This window comes from Scardinius erythrophthalmus (genome assembly GCF_964197995.2).
Source record: "Scardinius erythrophthalmus genome assembly, chromosome: 7".
In the NCBI taxonomy this organism is placed as follows: Eukaryota; Metazoa; Chordata; class Actinopteri; order Cypriniformes; family Leuciscidae; genus Scardinius; species Scardinius erythrophthalmus.
Window position 1 is genome coordinate 13,038,631 of NC_138227.1, and position 16,713 is coordinate 13,055,343.

The following is a 16,713-nucleotide window of genomic DNA, read 5'->3' on the forward strand; positions in this document are numbered from 1 at the left end:
GTCCTGTTGAATAACACAGGGAGGCGGGGCTTATGACCTATACTAAGACCAGTCACCGGGGGGCGATCAAGACGTTTTGGCTTCACTTTTCAGGGCTTGTGCGGCACGCTTGGTTTTACCTAGATAAATGCTCTCTCAAAAGACTTAAGAATGACATTAATACCCTCTGTTCTTTCTGTTCAGAGTAGGGATGTTAACCGTTTGACCGATGGTTGACCGCATCAACGTTAACCGATCAAAGTTGTCGGTAGTCGGTAAAAACAAAAATTGATCTCTAAATTAGGCTGTTATAGACAGTGGACTAAACGCTACTACAGTTCGCCATCTCATTCCAAGATCTTTTTGTGTGAAGTGAACAAATCCCTCACACTCAATTTTTCATAACTCGCCTGTTTGTACTTATAAGGTGATGATGATCATCATCTTTCTTTATTATTGTTAGCACTACCTCAAACTAAAGCGGCGTCTCTTCGGAGCTGTCATTTTCTTAAATGAGCTGCGGCAATGTTTCAAATGAGCTTCTAACGCTAGACAAACGCCTTTATTTTCAACGTGATCACCTTGTACCCAAACCATTTCGAAACTAAGGAGCCATTTGTCCTCAGAGTACATACAAGCTCCTCGGCGCCGCGTTTGCGGGACTCATGTTTCGCGCTGTAGGGGATTTAAAAAAGTGACGTGAGTGGAAGGGCGGCAGTGTGTGTGTGAGCGGGAGGCAGAGCGGCAGAGAGATGCGACAGAGTTGCGAAATTGCAGGCGCGGCTCGAAATGGCTGTTATTTCAAATAGCGTAGCATATTTTAAACTAATCGGTTAACCGGTTTCAACCGGATAATGAGGCTCTGTGGTCGGTCAAGAAATTTTTTAGTTTTCGCCATCCCTAGTTCAGAGAAACCTGAAACTACTCTACATTTATTTTGGAACTGCTCTTTCACAGTGACATTTTGGTGTGACATTTGTATATCAAATGTTATGTGAATCCTAACTTTGAATTTACATTTAATTTTTGGTTTTCATGAATGCAAAAAGAAAAGTGATATTTATTTTATAAACCTTATTTTTCTGTTAGCTAAATTTCACATTCACAAATGTAAATTTTCTAAACGCAATCCTCTTTTTTTAAGATTTAAACTTGAAATAAAAATGTATTTTGAGTCAATTGAGTTCTCTAAAAACTTAAAAGCTATGGCTTAAGGCTGTGTTTAAGGACTTGGCACTTATTCTGGATTGAAAGACTAAAGGAACTTAGTCTGGACTGAGGGACTCTGGAGTATTGTTGTTGTGTTATGACAATGACGATGGTTGTTGTTAATGTTTTTTGTTTTGTTGTTGTTTTCTTCTACGCATTTAATAAAAAAAAAAGTAAAAAAAAAATATATAAAAAAAAACATAGAAAACGCCCCGCTCACGCCACGCAGCCAGTGTGTCGCCGGCCTAAGTCCACAAGATCGAAAGAGCATTTGGGACAGGGCCTTAGTCGAGCCTGCCACTTATCATCCAATCAAAAAAAAAGAAAGGGGCTACACAATAGCCAATCAGCAAATAGCACTGTTGTATCTGGGTAAGATTTAACGCAACAACCAATGAAAAAAAAGCATATCCTGGAATTGTTCAAGTGATTCTGCTACAACATCTCCCGAAAGTTTTTTGTTCACCCACAGAGGAAACCACTCCGAGCTCCGAGTGTCACTTTGAGCACAGAGTAAGTCAAGATCTCCTGTTTTAATGTTACAACAAATTTACAACTTTTTTGACACAAACAGTGACAACTTGACTGCTGTTAGAGAATGTTTCCCAGATAATCAGCATCAGTTTTTCATGAGTGTCTGTAACTTAGCCAACAGTTTCACAGCCTGTTCACTGACAAAACCTGCTCAGAACAAGTAGGCCTATAGGCCTATAGTCATATTTTCGTTATCACACGATGACTGACATATTGTCACATTATAAACATCTCTCTCTCCAAATAGGCTTAATAAATTTATTAGCAGTGTAGCACTAAATAAGTTAAAGTGTATTGCATAGTCGGTGTTATAGGTCACTTTTAAAATCATGTCACTCTTGCCTGTCTTCAAAACTTGAGAGCCCTGTGAAAATCAATACAATACAATACAAAAGAATAGTATGAGTCTATTCAGTTTGTTTACGCCTGTTAGATGATAAATCTTCATTTTACATAAGTATTATCATGAGATATGATATCCTGCTAATAATTATGGCTTGATAAACACAGTTTATTTACTCTGCATAATGCAGTACCAACAGTTTATTTTAAAGTGGCAAGTGTTTTTTTTCTTACAACCATGGAACCCCGCACATGACATATGCATACATATAAACATAGAATATTTCATAGTCTGAAGCTAAAAATCAGAGTCTGTGCCCATCATACGCTTATTGATTTTCTGTGAAATTTGTCAATTATTGGCTTTCCTGTTAGCCTGGGAAAACCCAGACTACTTCCGGCGAATTTCAATTCTCTCTTCAGGATAGTCTGGAGAAGAGCCCATTCAAACTCATTACTGTGCCGCCGAAATCGCGGCACCAATCAGAAACGCTTGGGGAGGGATTTACATGATGACGACAGCGCAGCGACGCAGAAGGAGTTCTCACGCAGTGAAAAATACATTGCGGAGCAGAGAGGAGGCTGACAGACAGGACAGAGCAGGCTACTTTTCGGTTACGTTTGATATTAAACATATTAAACAGTCTCAGCTTTTTAAATTTGGTAATTTTTTAAAAATAAATTTAAACAATAAATACCGTTTTGTTGCTCTTTAATGTGCCGTGACAGATCGCTGTAGAGCATCAGTTAAAGCTGTTCTTGTGAACCAATCATCTCTTCCTTCTAGTTAATTTATAGCCTCAAATAAACATGAACAAACATAAGAAGGAATGTTGTTTTAACCACGGAAAGTGGTCAGTACACTCCGTTTTTCAAGTTCAAATCCTCCTATGTTAATCTCTCCTGACTGCTTTGTCGGACAAAATGGCGGATGGCGAAGTATGATTGGTCAGATCACCTGTCAATCAAGCTGAGCTACGTCGGTTGGTGACGCCCCTTTGGAAATGATTCGTCTACATAGCTTCCCCAGACCCTTCACTTAGTTTCAACTGAGAAGGGTCTGGTTTTAACCAGGCTACTTTCCTGTAGCTCAAACAGTAGAGCGTTGGCACTTGCAATGCCAAGGTCATGGGTTTGATTCCCAGGGAAAGCAAGAACTGAGAACTTATAAAAATGTGTATCTTGAAATGCAATGCAAGTCGCTTTGCATAAAATCGTCTGCCAAATGCATTGATGTGAAAGTAAATGCTCAAAATCTGCTGACTGGCTTTGACTTTCGACAACTAGTTTTGATTCCTCTTGACTGTAAATCTGGGCAAATATCTGGACAAAAGTTGTGTAGTGTATTCCAGCCTTTACCTAAAACAAGGAAACAAATGAATAAGTTTATTATTAATTTGTGGCCATGATATTTCGTTTTTTCTCCCACGTCATTTGGGGAGCTCTGTACGAAGCTACTCGTCTCACACAGGATAAAAAAAACTACAAATGCTGTAGGGAGTGGTTGATGGTGGTGTTGGGAACTTTTTATTCCTTCATCGAAGCAAAAACCAGGAGATGTTGGGATATCGTTCAAGCAGAAGTTTCTCTTTTATTGAGCGTGGCTGCAGTCCAACAATCTAAAGTAACATAACTTTTCATGATGTCTTATAGGCATTTTAGGAGGAGGGACTTTTGAAGGTGGAGACAAATTCAAACAATGCAGAGGATGATTTGATTCAATCAAGTGAAAACCAGTTTGGCAGGTTATCTGGCTTGCTCAAGAGAAACAGGCCTTAATCAGCATAACACTATCCTTCAAATGATCCAATCAGCCTGACAGTACCACCCATACCTTCACATGATCACAGAGACAAAAGCACAGCTGTACATTGAGCTTAATGGTCAGGAAATGCATAAAGACAAAGGATGAGGGTGAGAGTCTCAGCCATTGACTTATTTTAGAGAACAGGACTGGCAGGAATCTCTTGATATAATCATCATAACCGCTGCTAAAATTTCTCAGTTTATATTGGAATCTAAATTAAACATTTATTAAATTTGTTATTCTTCAGTGGTTTCTAGATAAAATTTAAACAAAACAAATTCAAACAAAATTTAAAAAGTGGATTTATGGGCGTGCTCCTTATTGGTGAGCCATACTCTTATCCACAAAAACATTCCCAGAGTAGTTAGGCTACACAAAGCTAAGAAGGAAAGTCATTTGAGCTTGCTTGTATCTACAGATAAAGTTGAGTGTGTGCAATTTAATATCAAGTTGCAATTTTTACATCTGTAGTCACAATTGGGATTGGATGGGAAGTAAAGTTTCAATTGTGTGTTTATTTCAGATTTGTGTATACTACTGTATATTAAATGTAATAATATACATTATAAATTACATTTCTATTTGTTTTTAAATATATGAAACTTGACTTCATTTTCTGTCTTTGTGTAGGACTGAAAACCAAATGGCATCATTTTTCTGCATGCACTCTGGTTGAACAAACGCAGTGTTCAGACCCTTTAAAACTGTGTGTGTGTGTGTTTTTTAGTGACTTACTAAAACAGAACTAATTCACCATGGCACGCGAAAAGGACTACTACAGTCTCATGTATGGGCTGCAGGAGCTTGATTTCCAAGGAAAAGCAGTGCCCAGTGATCTTGTACTAATAGGTGAACATGCCTTTCCACTTGCCATGAACGCAAGAGGTCAGGTGTTGATGGCTGCATCTCATTACGGTCAGGGACGTATAGTGGTGTTGGGACATGAGGAATACCTTACACGCTTTCCTGGCCTCATCGAGAATGCTTTAATGTGGCTTATGCCATGTACTGGTGATGCCGGCATTGTAGGAATTCAAAGGAGTTTACGTTCAGTAGTTGAAAACTTGAACTATTGCCCTATCAAGACCGAGCTAGGAGACTTCCGTAATGAATTAGCTATATATATCACAGATGCTTACAGTGTCGAGACCTGTGCAAAGGATCTGGTTGCTTTCCTCAAAGCTGGAGGTGGTTTGATCATTGCTGGCCAAGCATGGAGTTGGTCTTATGACCATCCACAAGAAAACACTTTAAAGAACTTTCCAGGAAACAAGGTGTGCAGTGTTGCAGGAATTTATTTCTCTGAACTCCCAGGAGAAGTTGGCAACTTTCCTGTTCCAAGAAACATCCCTACTAGTTGGCTTTCTTTATCGTAAGTTCAGCACACATTTTTGCTTTTTACCCATTCTTTAAAAAACCATTCACTATTTGTCTTGTTTTTTTTTTCAGAATAGGCAAAGATTTCAAAGATGATCTAGAGTTCCTGCTACAAGGTGTGTCTGAGTTTGACACCCAAGGAGGGGCTATAGCATCTGAAGTGATGGTGCATGGACCATTAGCATTCCCCATTGCAGTCACTCCTCCTGGAAAAGCATTCATTGCTGGTGCTTATTACGGACAAGGTCGAGTAATTCTGGTATCCCATGAAGGCTACCTGGGCCGGGACTCTCTGTCCACATTCATGATCAATGCTATCAAGTGGCTTGATGAGGGTCGGAAGGGTGTTATTGGGATCCTACCCAGCCTCAAAGCAGCCCATGGGGTATTGAGCAAATCAGGTTTAGATTGCCAGTTGACTGGCTTCAGAGAAGATTTAAGTGTCTACGTCTGCACTTCCTACAGTGATGCCCAATGTGCAGAGATCCAAGAATTTGTTGCTGAAGGTGGAGGACTTCTGATTGGGGGTCATGCCTGGTATTGGGCTCAGACCCACTGTGGCTGCAATGTGATGACCAAATACCCAGGAAATCATATTCTTAACAAGATGGGATTGTGTCTCTTAGGCAATACCTTGGGTGGAGGGTTATATAAGGCCCTAGATATAGAGCATAGTTGTAGAGAGGGGTACCACTTTCGTAGCATGCTGCAGCGGTTTGCTGAACATGTAAGCCTGGGGAAAGAATTGACTGCTCATGAACAGGGCTGCTTGAAGCAGCTGGGCAGTGACTGTGCCAGTTACCTTCGTATGTGTTCTCATGACAGTGCCGCCTACACCTCAGTAGTAACAATTCTTAGTGACATAGTGAAGGAGGTAGGTGTTCCACAGGTGTGCAGTAATTGTCCTGTCGAATGTGCTAAAGACCACCTGATGCTCCAAATTGGATCTGAGCTATACAAAGTGTCACCTAATCCTGATGCCCTACTTCCATACATCATCAAGGACAGACCCAACTTGCCCACTGTGTCTAATGCAAGAGTTCGGATCAGTGCTAACACTGCGGGTATGAAAGATTTCTTGCCAAATGAAGGAGGAAAAATGTTATTCCTTGTTTAGTTTGACTATTTTAAGCACTATAAAATGACTTGTTTCAGGTTGTGAAGAATGGATAAGCACAGGCGTATATCTTTCTCATGGTATGAAGACGTACATATCAGTACCTCCAGAGATCGTTGGGAAAAATTGGCAGGTAATCAGTAAAGTCTACTCTATACATGTTTCCAATCAAGGAATAGTGCTGTATGTAATAGTTATACTGTACTTGTCATTCTAGATACAACCATATTACACATAGGGCTTGGATAGCATGTTATTAACATGATGAGATACTCTATGTAGGTGCAGCTTGGTTGCCAGACAGATAACATTGGTGGAGCAAACATCCTGAAACGGGCTCCTGTGGTCCATGAGCGATTCCCTTTGGACACAGAAATGGTCCAGGTCTGGAATTTGTGGGGAGGGCTCATCTACCTAATAGCACCTCCCCAGAGCAAAGTGGATGGGGTGGAAATTGTCATGCAGGTCTCAGTACAGGCTCCATACTTCAAATCTGGTAAGAATTCTGAATTAATATTCAGTGAGAATCACAGTGAGGTTTCTATTCAGAACGTTTAAAGGTACAAGCGATGTCACACATTTTTTAAGCCAAAACATTTTTTGTCACATACAGCAAACATCTCCTCACTATCCGCTAGCTGCCTGTCCCCTGAACACACTGCAAAAAAATGCGGTCTCTGTAGCTCAGGCTCCACAAACGGCAAGAAAAACAAACTGGGCTAACCCGCACCACGAAACATAACAAACTGTTCCAGCCAATAACCGACAAGAGGGATTTGGGGGTGGGGTTTGGGGGGTTAGTGCGCGGATGAGGAGAAGGGAGTGTCTAGCTAGCCTCCGTTTTGTTTGATAATACTTTGAACGTCAACAACGTGAACGTCAGAAGTGACGTCACCCAATATCACTTAGATCACCTTTAAAGGTACATGATAAAACTTGTTCTGTCCCTCAGGAGAGACTAGTGTAGCTGACTGGGTGAGCGGGATCCGTTCGGCACCTGCCCCCTGGGCAGAACTTGAGTTTGAGAACATCATCATCACATTAGAATCCAAATTTATAAGGAATCTGGACTGCCCTGATGAGGTGGCTACACTCTGGGATACCATAATGAGAAGCATAACTGACCTGGCAGCAAGGCCTGCCAAGTTGCCCCGTAAGGAGCGGTTTGTTGCAGATGTTCAGATCTCTCACGGTCAGTGGTACTATTGCTGGGATGAAAAAAAAACATCACTATTACAACAGAATCATGCCGTTATTACCTATTATATTCTCACAATTCTGATGATAACACGTCCTCCATTTCACCCCTTCAGGTTTCATGCATTCTGGATATCCCATCATGATGCAAACCATCTCTGCCCCAGCACTAATAAACGTAAAGGAAGCCTATAAAAATGGTCTTTGGGGAGCCATTCATGAGTTGGGTCATAACCAGCAGCGTGGAGTTTGGGAGTTCCCTCCACACACCACTGAGTGCACCTGCAACCTGTGGTCCTTGTACGTACATGAGGAAGTTCTGCGATTTAATAGAGCTAATGCTCATCCAGCCATCACTCTAGAAAAGCGTCAGGCTCGTGCCAAGATGTATCACAGTGGCGGAAAGGATTTAAAAAGCTGGAGAGTGTGGACGGCACTCGAGACTTACATGCAGGTAAGAACAGACTGTGTATAATGTTTTAACAGTTTGTTTAATCAGTTAAATGCATGTGTTTTAAAACATTGTTTGATAATGTACATTTTTGGTTACATCATCATTGCCAGTATTGTAATTTTTTAAAGAGAGATTAAAGCAATAATGGATTATTTGTGAGCCCTAGAAGTAATAATTCATTATTTTAAGGTTCATTTTTAAAAACAAAACAATAAAATCTTATGCGTAATAAATCAACTAAAAAATGTAATTGTAATTGTTTATGTAATTATTATAAAAAATATAATTATATAAATTTAAAACATATATTTATACCCATTTTTGTGTGTAATCTTCCATCATCTTTCTTTTTTTTTTTTTTTTCAAGCTTCAGGAAAAATTTGGCTGGGATGCTTTTAAGAAAGTTTTTACTGCCTACCATACTATGAGTGGAGTGCCAAATGACAATGCAGGCAAGATGAATCTGTATGCTGAGACCTTCTCCAAGGTGGTCAACATGAACTTGTCCCCCTTCTTCAAAGCGTGGGGTTGGCCCATCCAGCCCAGCACAGAAGAGAAGATCTCTCATCTCCCTGAGTGGAATGACCATCCTATGAGCCAGTACACATAAGAACGTCTCAGTTTTAATACAATTGAGGGGTTAGATTAAGTATACAAGATGATATGTTTATCTGGAGTTTCATGGACATTATTGTATTCATGTCTCTCATTTGAATGAATTGTGTGTAGTGAAGTGTGTAGATGAGCAATTGATTCATATCAATATAAGGCACAAACTTATACATATAATTTAAATATTCTGAATGGCTATTGGGCAAGTGGGCTAAGGTTTTATATCCTGAACATGCATGTTAAAAACACAACATATACATAAATACCAAAAACTACATGTGTGTACTACAATTAAAATACTGTCAGTATGACATGGCATTTTGAATTGGTGTACTTTCCTTTCGTATGTAAGCAAATTAATCATACATATTATTTTAAAAGATAATGAATGGTGTGTAATGTTGATGTGATTTGAAAAAACAGAATTAAGCCTTATTGCTACAGTTTATTTGAAAGTGTTAATCTAAGCTCTGCATTGGCCGCTGAACAGCTCATTCACTGGTGCATCAGAGAATGACTGAAGGAAGTTGACCATCTCATCTAGGCTGCGTTCCACAACAACATTCAGCTCTGTGTTGAGGACAGAGCACCCTGGCCTGGTAGACCTGGAGGATGGCCATAGCATGCAGTGAGGAGGCAACCTGCCCCGCAGCTCTATAGTTCTTTTCCACCAGAGTAGACGAAAACCTACAGGCTTTGGAGGGGTGCTTAGGGTCTCCACGCCAGGTGGAGGCGCTCTGGGGACACAGTGCTACTGGGGCACAGTAGCGCACAGTGAGCGCTAGGGACATGGCGGAGGGTTCCACACAAGCCCGATGCTCGCAGCTGCCCGGGAAAGCGTGGCAGTCAGTTCTGGATCAGACTCGGGCAATGCTGGCACCCCCGAAGGAGGCAGCACAGCTGCGTCTTCATCTCCAGATGACTCAAGCCCACCTTGTGATGCAGCGATAGACATAACGTCATCTGCCGGGGGGGCGAATGAAATGCTGGGCCCGCAAGAAGTCTGGCCAGCGACCTCATTTGGAAACCTCACGGGTTGCAATGTGCAAGAGGGGGGTGTGGCCCAAGGAGAATTCGTCAGGTTGTTCCACACCGTCAGTCTCAAATCACCCTGGCCACCAGCCAAAGTATCCCCTCTCGTGGAGGGAATAGATTGGGGTGTGGCAGAGGGGACTCTATACCTCTACGGAGGTCATTGAATCTCGAGCGCAACATTGAAATGGTCATGTTCCTGCAATGAGAACATGACACATCCACGAATGCTGCCTGAGTGTGATTTAAGCCCAAACATGCTAAGCAGCGTTCGTGCCCATCAGCAGAATTAATCTGTCTACCGTACCCAGAAATACACGGATGCGACATCTTTAAAAAGACGCACCGCGTGCAGCTCTTTTAGAGCGGATAAAACTCAACAGCTGTGTTGAAGAGCCCAGGGAGAAAACACACACTGTTGGCAGATCACAGCACAGACCAACAGCAGGAATAAGATCTTGATGGAACACGCCGTCATACCAACACCGCTGAAGATCATCTTGTATCTCAGAACTCGTAGACAGCTTGCAGTGAAGAAACACTCGGCTCCGAAGCAAAAACATATTGCGAGATTGCTCCTTTTATACCCACACGGTGGGGCGCAGTTGCGCTACGCAAATTCCGCAGACCCATGGCATTGTTTTGCCATTGGCTCATTTTGTAAGAACTCGAAGGTGATAGGCTTCTAAGCGAAACCCCCATTCGTCAGTCACTGACGTAACTTGGAGTTACTTCAGTCTCTGACTATAACAGTAACAAGTCAAGCGGCACATGCTGATGTTCCCCCTATCATAGTCAAAGCCCACATGAACCAGCAGTTCAGTGACGGCACTAAACCTATGACAGTGTTTGCTGAGGTTAGTCAGAATTACAAGCCTGTAATAAAGGCTGAAGTGTGGGCTACGCTGGAGTCTGAATCTGGGTCTGCACAAACATTACAACTCCTGAACAATGGAGCAGGAAAATTACCCATCATTTTTGTTTGAAGTGTGCACTCAACCCAGATTTACACTATTTATCCAAAAGTGCTTTATTGTTTTACAGGAGCTGATGCTTTCAAAGATGATGGCGTCTATTCCAGATTTTTCACACAGATGAAAAATGGAAGAAGCAGCTTGAAAGTAAGAGTGAAGAATCAAAATGGACAAGCCAGATTTACTTTCCAAAAAAGGGGTGGTGCCCCATACGTACCTGGAAATGTGGTAAACGGTAAACCGCGAGATTGAGACTCCTAAAGGAAACTGTTCAAACTTTTCTCAATTTTCCTCAACTAATTTTTTTCATGATGTTCCTCGAATTTCAGGTGTGGTAGAGCTGAACCCTCCAAAGCCTCCAGTTTATGAGGAATCACTTGAGGTCGGAAGCTTTACCAGAACAGCCACTGGAGAGAGTTTTGAGGTGACGTTTACAGGCTCAACTCCACCAAACTTCCCACCTAACAAAATCACAGATCTGAGTGCTGAGATCCAGGACAACTCTGTGCTTCTCAGCTGGACGGCTCCTGGTGAGGACCTCGACCAAGGGACTGGTAAAGCACACAATTACTATACCAGAATTTAAGGCGAGACACGGCAGGCAAAAACATTGTTTTTTTTTTACTGGTCAATTTTGAGATTTTTGGATATTTGTTTTCAATAACATGTCTTCTTTCAGACTGTGGTGAAAAAAAAGTCCGAAATACACATTTAGATCTTTATTTTATTACACTTTGTCTGTTTGCGTCTGTAGATTTCGCGTAAATTCAACAAAAGTTGTCGTTGTAAATCATCCCGCCGATCCGCGATCTCTTTCTGCTCTCTGTGGAAAGCTCTCTCTTCACTGTACAATGCTGTCGGATCCAAATATGGTCATTTCCTTTTTATCAGCAACCAATCGCGAAAGTAAAAGGGCTGAATGCGCAATCTCATTGGCTGATGATAAATCTTTATTACTAAATCAAAATTACTTTTCTCTCATACTCCAAGTCCGAAATCTCCACTTCAGTAGCACTGATATACACCAATCTTTCCAGTCTTGTACCTAGTTATATTATGAGGACATTTACAGAGGGATTTGTAAATATATTATTCCTAGCCTGATTTATATAACATTTTATTCCAAAAAACATGGCGAAAATATATTTTTTTATTTTTCTATTGACAGTATATTCTGATTTACAGGATAACAAAAGTAGATATCCATAAATCCCTCTGTAATTTTTTCCCCCTCTAATATGTGAACACAATGAAAAAAAATATTTTTAAACTGGCTTTATCCAATAGTCAGATTTCGTTTTTTAAAATATATACAAATTAGCGCATATTTAATTAGATATAGCCTAATTTGCATATTTAAACATTCAATTACAGAAAACTTGTAATACATTTTTTTCTCATCTTAATGTAGGTAATCAACTGGGAAAGTTTCATGGTGATATCTGCTAGTTAAAAATGTTACCTATTCACCAGTAGTGTCTCGCCTTAAAATACAAGGTTTTTTTATTTCTTTAACATCTTCACTGACAACATAAAATAGTAGTTTCAAATTTAGATCATGAAATAATGTAAATTTGATTGTCTTCGTTGCATATTTCTTTTCCTTTAAGTGAAATTCTATGAGATCAGGTGGAGCTATGACCTTCAAATGCTTTGAGAAAGCTTCAGCAATGGCCATGCAGTCAACACAACTGCCGTCTCACCGCACGAGGCTGGATCAGTTGAACAGCATTCATTCAATTTCAGTTTCATAATCCAAAATGGCACCACCATGTTCTTTGCAGTTCAGTCTGAAGACAAAGAAAATGCGAAATCTGAAATCTCCAACATTGCTCAAGCTTCAAAGATCCTCCCTGATCCCAAACCCCAAGGAATATCAAACCCAGGCATGAATTTGACAGTTCTTGTCATTTCTTTGTGTGTGGTAACTATGGTCATATGCTTTGTTGTTGCTGTCACTACATGGGCAGTAAGATGCAGAAAACGCCTTCGAATCTGATGCACACAATCAAATCAATCCTTATGTGTAAATTTAACATAACTATGTACATCCAGCAACTTTAGAACATTTCTTACAATAATCATCTCTATCAAACAGACTTTCTAACTTTCTGAATATTTTTTGCAAGTACATGTATTGCTATCTCATTTAGAATTCTCATTTATAGTTGATTCTCAGTTGATTTATCTTACTCTGAAATGTGAGCACCTTTAAATACAAATGAACAAAAAAATGTCTGTACAATAAAAGGCTTGTATTAAACTTTCATCATGATGATTTAAAGCACATTTTTAATTCATTCTTTGAATTTTAAATGGCGACCTATTATGCTATTTTTCAAAGTGAACTTGTTTTTGGGCTCTACTAGACTGTTGTCATGCTTGAATGCTCAAAAAACACTTTATTTTTCCATATTATTTGACATTTTTGCAGAACCTCTCTTCCCAGACTGTCAGTAAGACTCAGTTAAGTTTCTGTTTATATGAAGCCTCTCCTTTTGAAAACAGACTCTGTGCGTGATCCAATATGGTGGCTCCTGGCTGCTAGACTGCAACACTGTAAACAGCTCCAAGATCAAGTTTTCAGATATCATTTTCTCTCTCTTTTCGCTCACTTTTTTCCCCATTTCACATTTTCTCCCGTTACAAAACTGGACTATAACATTATACAACCTGGATCATTCATTAAAGGTAGACTGTCATTCACCAACACATGCAGACTTTTCAACTTAATGTATTATTCTTCGATTCAAACCTCATTGGTTCCTGTGGAAGTTCAAACGTGCTGGATAACACACGAGAATGAACCTCACTGGTTCTTGCACGTCAAGCAAACATGCTTGAGCTTCTGTTTACCTGTTTAAGAGGTAAAAACGATATAAATACTGTTCGTTTTCTCACACAAACCACTTGTTTCGTGTCTTAGGCCATCAATGTGTCATCAAACGATGGGGAATTGTTTAATTTGGACTTCTCTGTGCATGCTCTTTGAGGTGGTGACCATAGACCTGCATTATATGATTGACAGACAAGAACGGTTTGACCTAAAAATATCAAAATTGAAACTACTGTGGAAACAAAGACACCTACATCTTGGATGCCCTTGAGGTAAGCTAAAACATACCAAAATTTAATTTCAAAGTGAACTATCCATTTAACTGTAAATTTCCCTACAATATCAATGCACTACAACATTATATTGCACCAAGTAAACTAATTAAGAGTCAGCCAACATTTTACAAATGTACCAGCCTTGAGAGCAAATTTAATATATGAAGTATATATTGAAGTTTCACATGGCTTTTTATTATATCCAACTGAGAAGGAAGAAACAACGAAGAAGAATAACAGAACTGTAGTGACACACTGGATGGCAAGTACAACAGTGACACCTATTGGTAAATTACTATATTACAACACTCCCACTTAATTTAACAATGGGTCTGCCATTTCTTAGTAAATGATATTAACAAAACAAACAAAAAATATATGTTTTGTAGTCCCTTTTTTTCTCTTTTCTCTCACTGTAACACAGTTAACAGTCTAGTCCATTTAAGATCAGACTAAACAAAGTTAAATGAAACAAAGTCCAATCTCACTCCTAAAATACTCAAACTTCTGTCTCACCAATGGCTTGGTAAAGATATCTGCCTTCATGTCATCTGTGGGACAAAATTTCAGTTGTATTTGTCCATTCTGCACACATTCACGAATGTAATGGTAGCGAATGTCAATGTGCTTGGTTCTTGAATGATCAACTGGATTCTTTGCGATTGCAATGGCTCCTTGGTTGTCCTCCAGGATCACCACAGGAGTTGCATCCATTCCAAGATCACTCAGAAGTCGTCTTAGCCAGACACATTCCTGAGCTGCTTGGCTAAGTGCAACATACTCAGCCTCCGCTGTTGAAAGAGCCACAGTTGACTGTTTCTTGCTGAGCCAACTCACAGCTCCTCCACCCAGTAAGAACACATTACCAGTTGTAGAGCGACGATCGTCCTGGTCTCCAGCCCAGTCAGCATCTGAGAAACCGACCAAAGTTCCAGATTCAGACCGCTCATACTTGAGAGCGAGACTCAGTGTTCCCTTCAAGTACCGTAGAATTCTCTTCACTGCAGTCAGGTGTGAAACATTTGGATTGGCATTAAACTTTGACACAACGCTCACAGCTTGTGCTATGTCAGGTCGTGTGGCCATTGCAGCATACAGTAGGCTACCTACCATTGACTGATAAGTACTTGGGTTCACAGGCTTGCTGACACCATCATCCTTTTTTAGCTTTACATTTGCATCAGCTGGAGTTGCAACAGGATTTGCATCATGCATACTATACTTTTGAAGAATGGCTTCAATGTAATGCTTCTGATGAAGGAACAGACTGTTTTTTTCTTTGTCTTGGATGACTGAGATTCCCAAGATGTAGGACAGTTCTCTCATGTCCTTCATCTTGTAGCGCTTCTTAAGAGCGAGTTTCAGCTCTTCCATGCTTTCCATCGACTCTGTGATCAGAATTAGATCATCAACATACACAGCTAATATCTCCAGCTCCTGTCGAGATCTCACAAACACACATGGGTCTGATGTGCTCTGTTTGAAGCCAATGTTCTTCATGAACTCTGTGAAAGTTTTGCTCCAGCAGCGAGGAGACTGCTTCAGTCCATATATTGACTTCTTCAGCTTGCACACCAAATTTTCCTCCCCTGGTCTGATGTATCCCTCTGGTTGCTCCATATATATCTCCTCATCCAGGTGTCCATTTAGAAATGCTGTTACCACATCCATCTGATGCACATGCATGTTATTCTGGACTGCGAAGGACAGCAATGTACGAATTGAGCTAAAACGTACAACGGGTGAAAAAGTTTCATCGTAGTCTGCACCATACTTCTGTGAGTAACCCTTAGCGACAAGTCTGCACTTGTATCTCTCCACTTGTCCGTCACTATGATGCTTAACTTTAAACACCCATCTCGATCCTATGGCCTTCCGATCCTTTGGTAATTCCATTAAATCCCACGTCTTATTTTCAAGCAGTGATTCATATTCTAAATCAGCTGCATCCTGCCATTCCTTTGCATTAGGACTCATCATTGCCTCTTTCAGTGTGCTTGGTTCTGCAACACAACAAACACTAGCATAATGATCAACAGTCACTAGGTCGGCAAACTCATCATAACCATATCTCTTAGGTGGTTTTCTGATTCTGACACCTTCTCTTGCAGTTTCATCGACAGTAGCATCAATTGGTGTTCTCTCGTCAGTGTTCATGACAACTTCGTTCTCCGAACAAGAAATGTCCACTTCTTGTTTCAAGTCAAAGTCTGACTCATTGAAGACCACATCCCGACGAATAAGAATCCTCTTTTTTTCTTCGTCGTACAAGCGATAGCCCTTGGCATTGTTGGCATATCCCACGAAACGAAGCTTCACAGCCTTCTTGTCCAGTTTTCTTCTTTCTGTGTCTGGGACATGTGCATAAGCTACGCATCCAAACACTTTCATGTGACTCACATTTGGCTGTTTGTCGCACCATCTCTGGTAGGGCGTCACTTGTTTCAGAACAGATGTGGGGAGTCTGTTCTGTATGTAAGCTGCGGTTGCTACAGCCTCTGCCCAATACGACTTTGGTAGTTTAGCGTGAGAGAGCATGGTTCTCGCTGCTTCAATTAATGTCCTGTTTTTTCTTTCAGCAACACCATTCTGCTGAGGTGTGTGTGGTACAGTTGTCTCATGGTGGATACCTTGAGCCTTCAAGTATTCTTGGAATTCTTTGGATGTGTATTCCCCACCATTATCCGTTCTTAGTCTTGCTATTTTCTGTCCGCACTCGTTGGATAATATTTTCTCAAATTCCTTGAATTTGGAAAGAACTTCACTTTTCTGTTTCATGAAGTATACTTTGCAACACCTTGAAAAGTCATCAATAAAAGTCACAAAGTACTTTGATCCACCAATAGATTCAGTCTGCATGGGACCACAGACGTCACTATGAACCAACTGTAGCTTACGTTTGGAACGGATTTCTCCCACTGGCTTATGTGGCTTCCTAGACAACTTGCCTTCCACACATGCTTCACAG

At 40.5% G+C, this 16,713-nt stretch overlaps 1 protein-coding gene across 1 annotated transcript; it reads left to right on the forward strand.

Annotated features, from left to right (window-relative positions):
• Nucleotides 1-4,626: 4,626 nt before the first annotated feature.
• LOC308693419 (TRPM8 channel-associated factor homolog) lies at nucleotides 4,627-8,951 on the forward strand (the record flags this gene model as incomplete). Its single annotated transcript, XM_081370303.1, has 7 exons — nucleotides 4,627-5,243; nucleotides 5,321-6,312; nucleotides 6,404-6,498; nucleotides 6,648-6,861; nucleotides 7,318-7,557; nucleotides 7,679-8,016; nucleotides 8,384-8,951. The coding sequence occupies 7 exons, from the start codon at nucleotides 4,627-4,629 to the stop codon at nucleotides 8,624-8,626; spliced, it is 2,739 nt and encodes a 912-aa protein (XP_081226429.1). The 3' UTR covers nucleotides 8,627-8,951.
• Nucleotides 8,952-16,713: the final 7,762 nt, after the last annotated feature.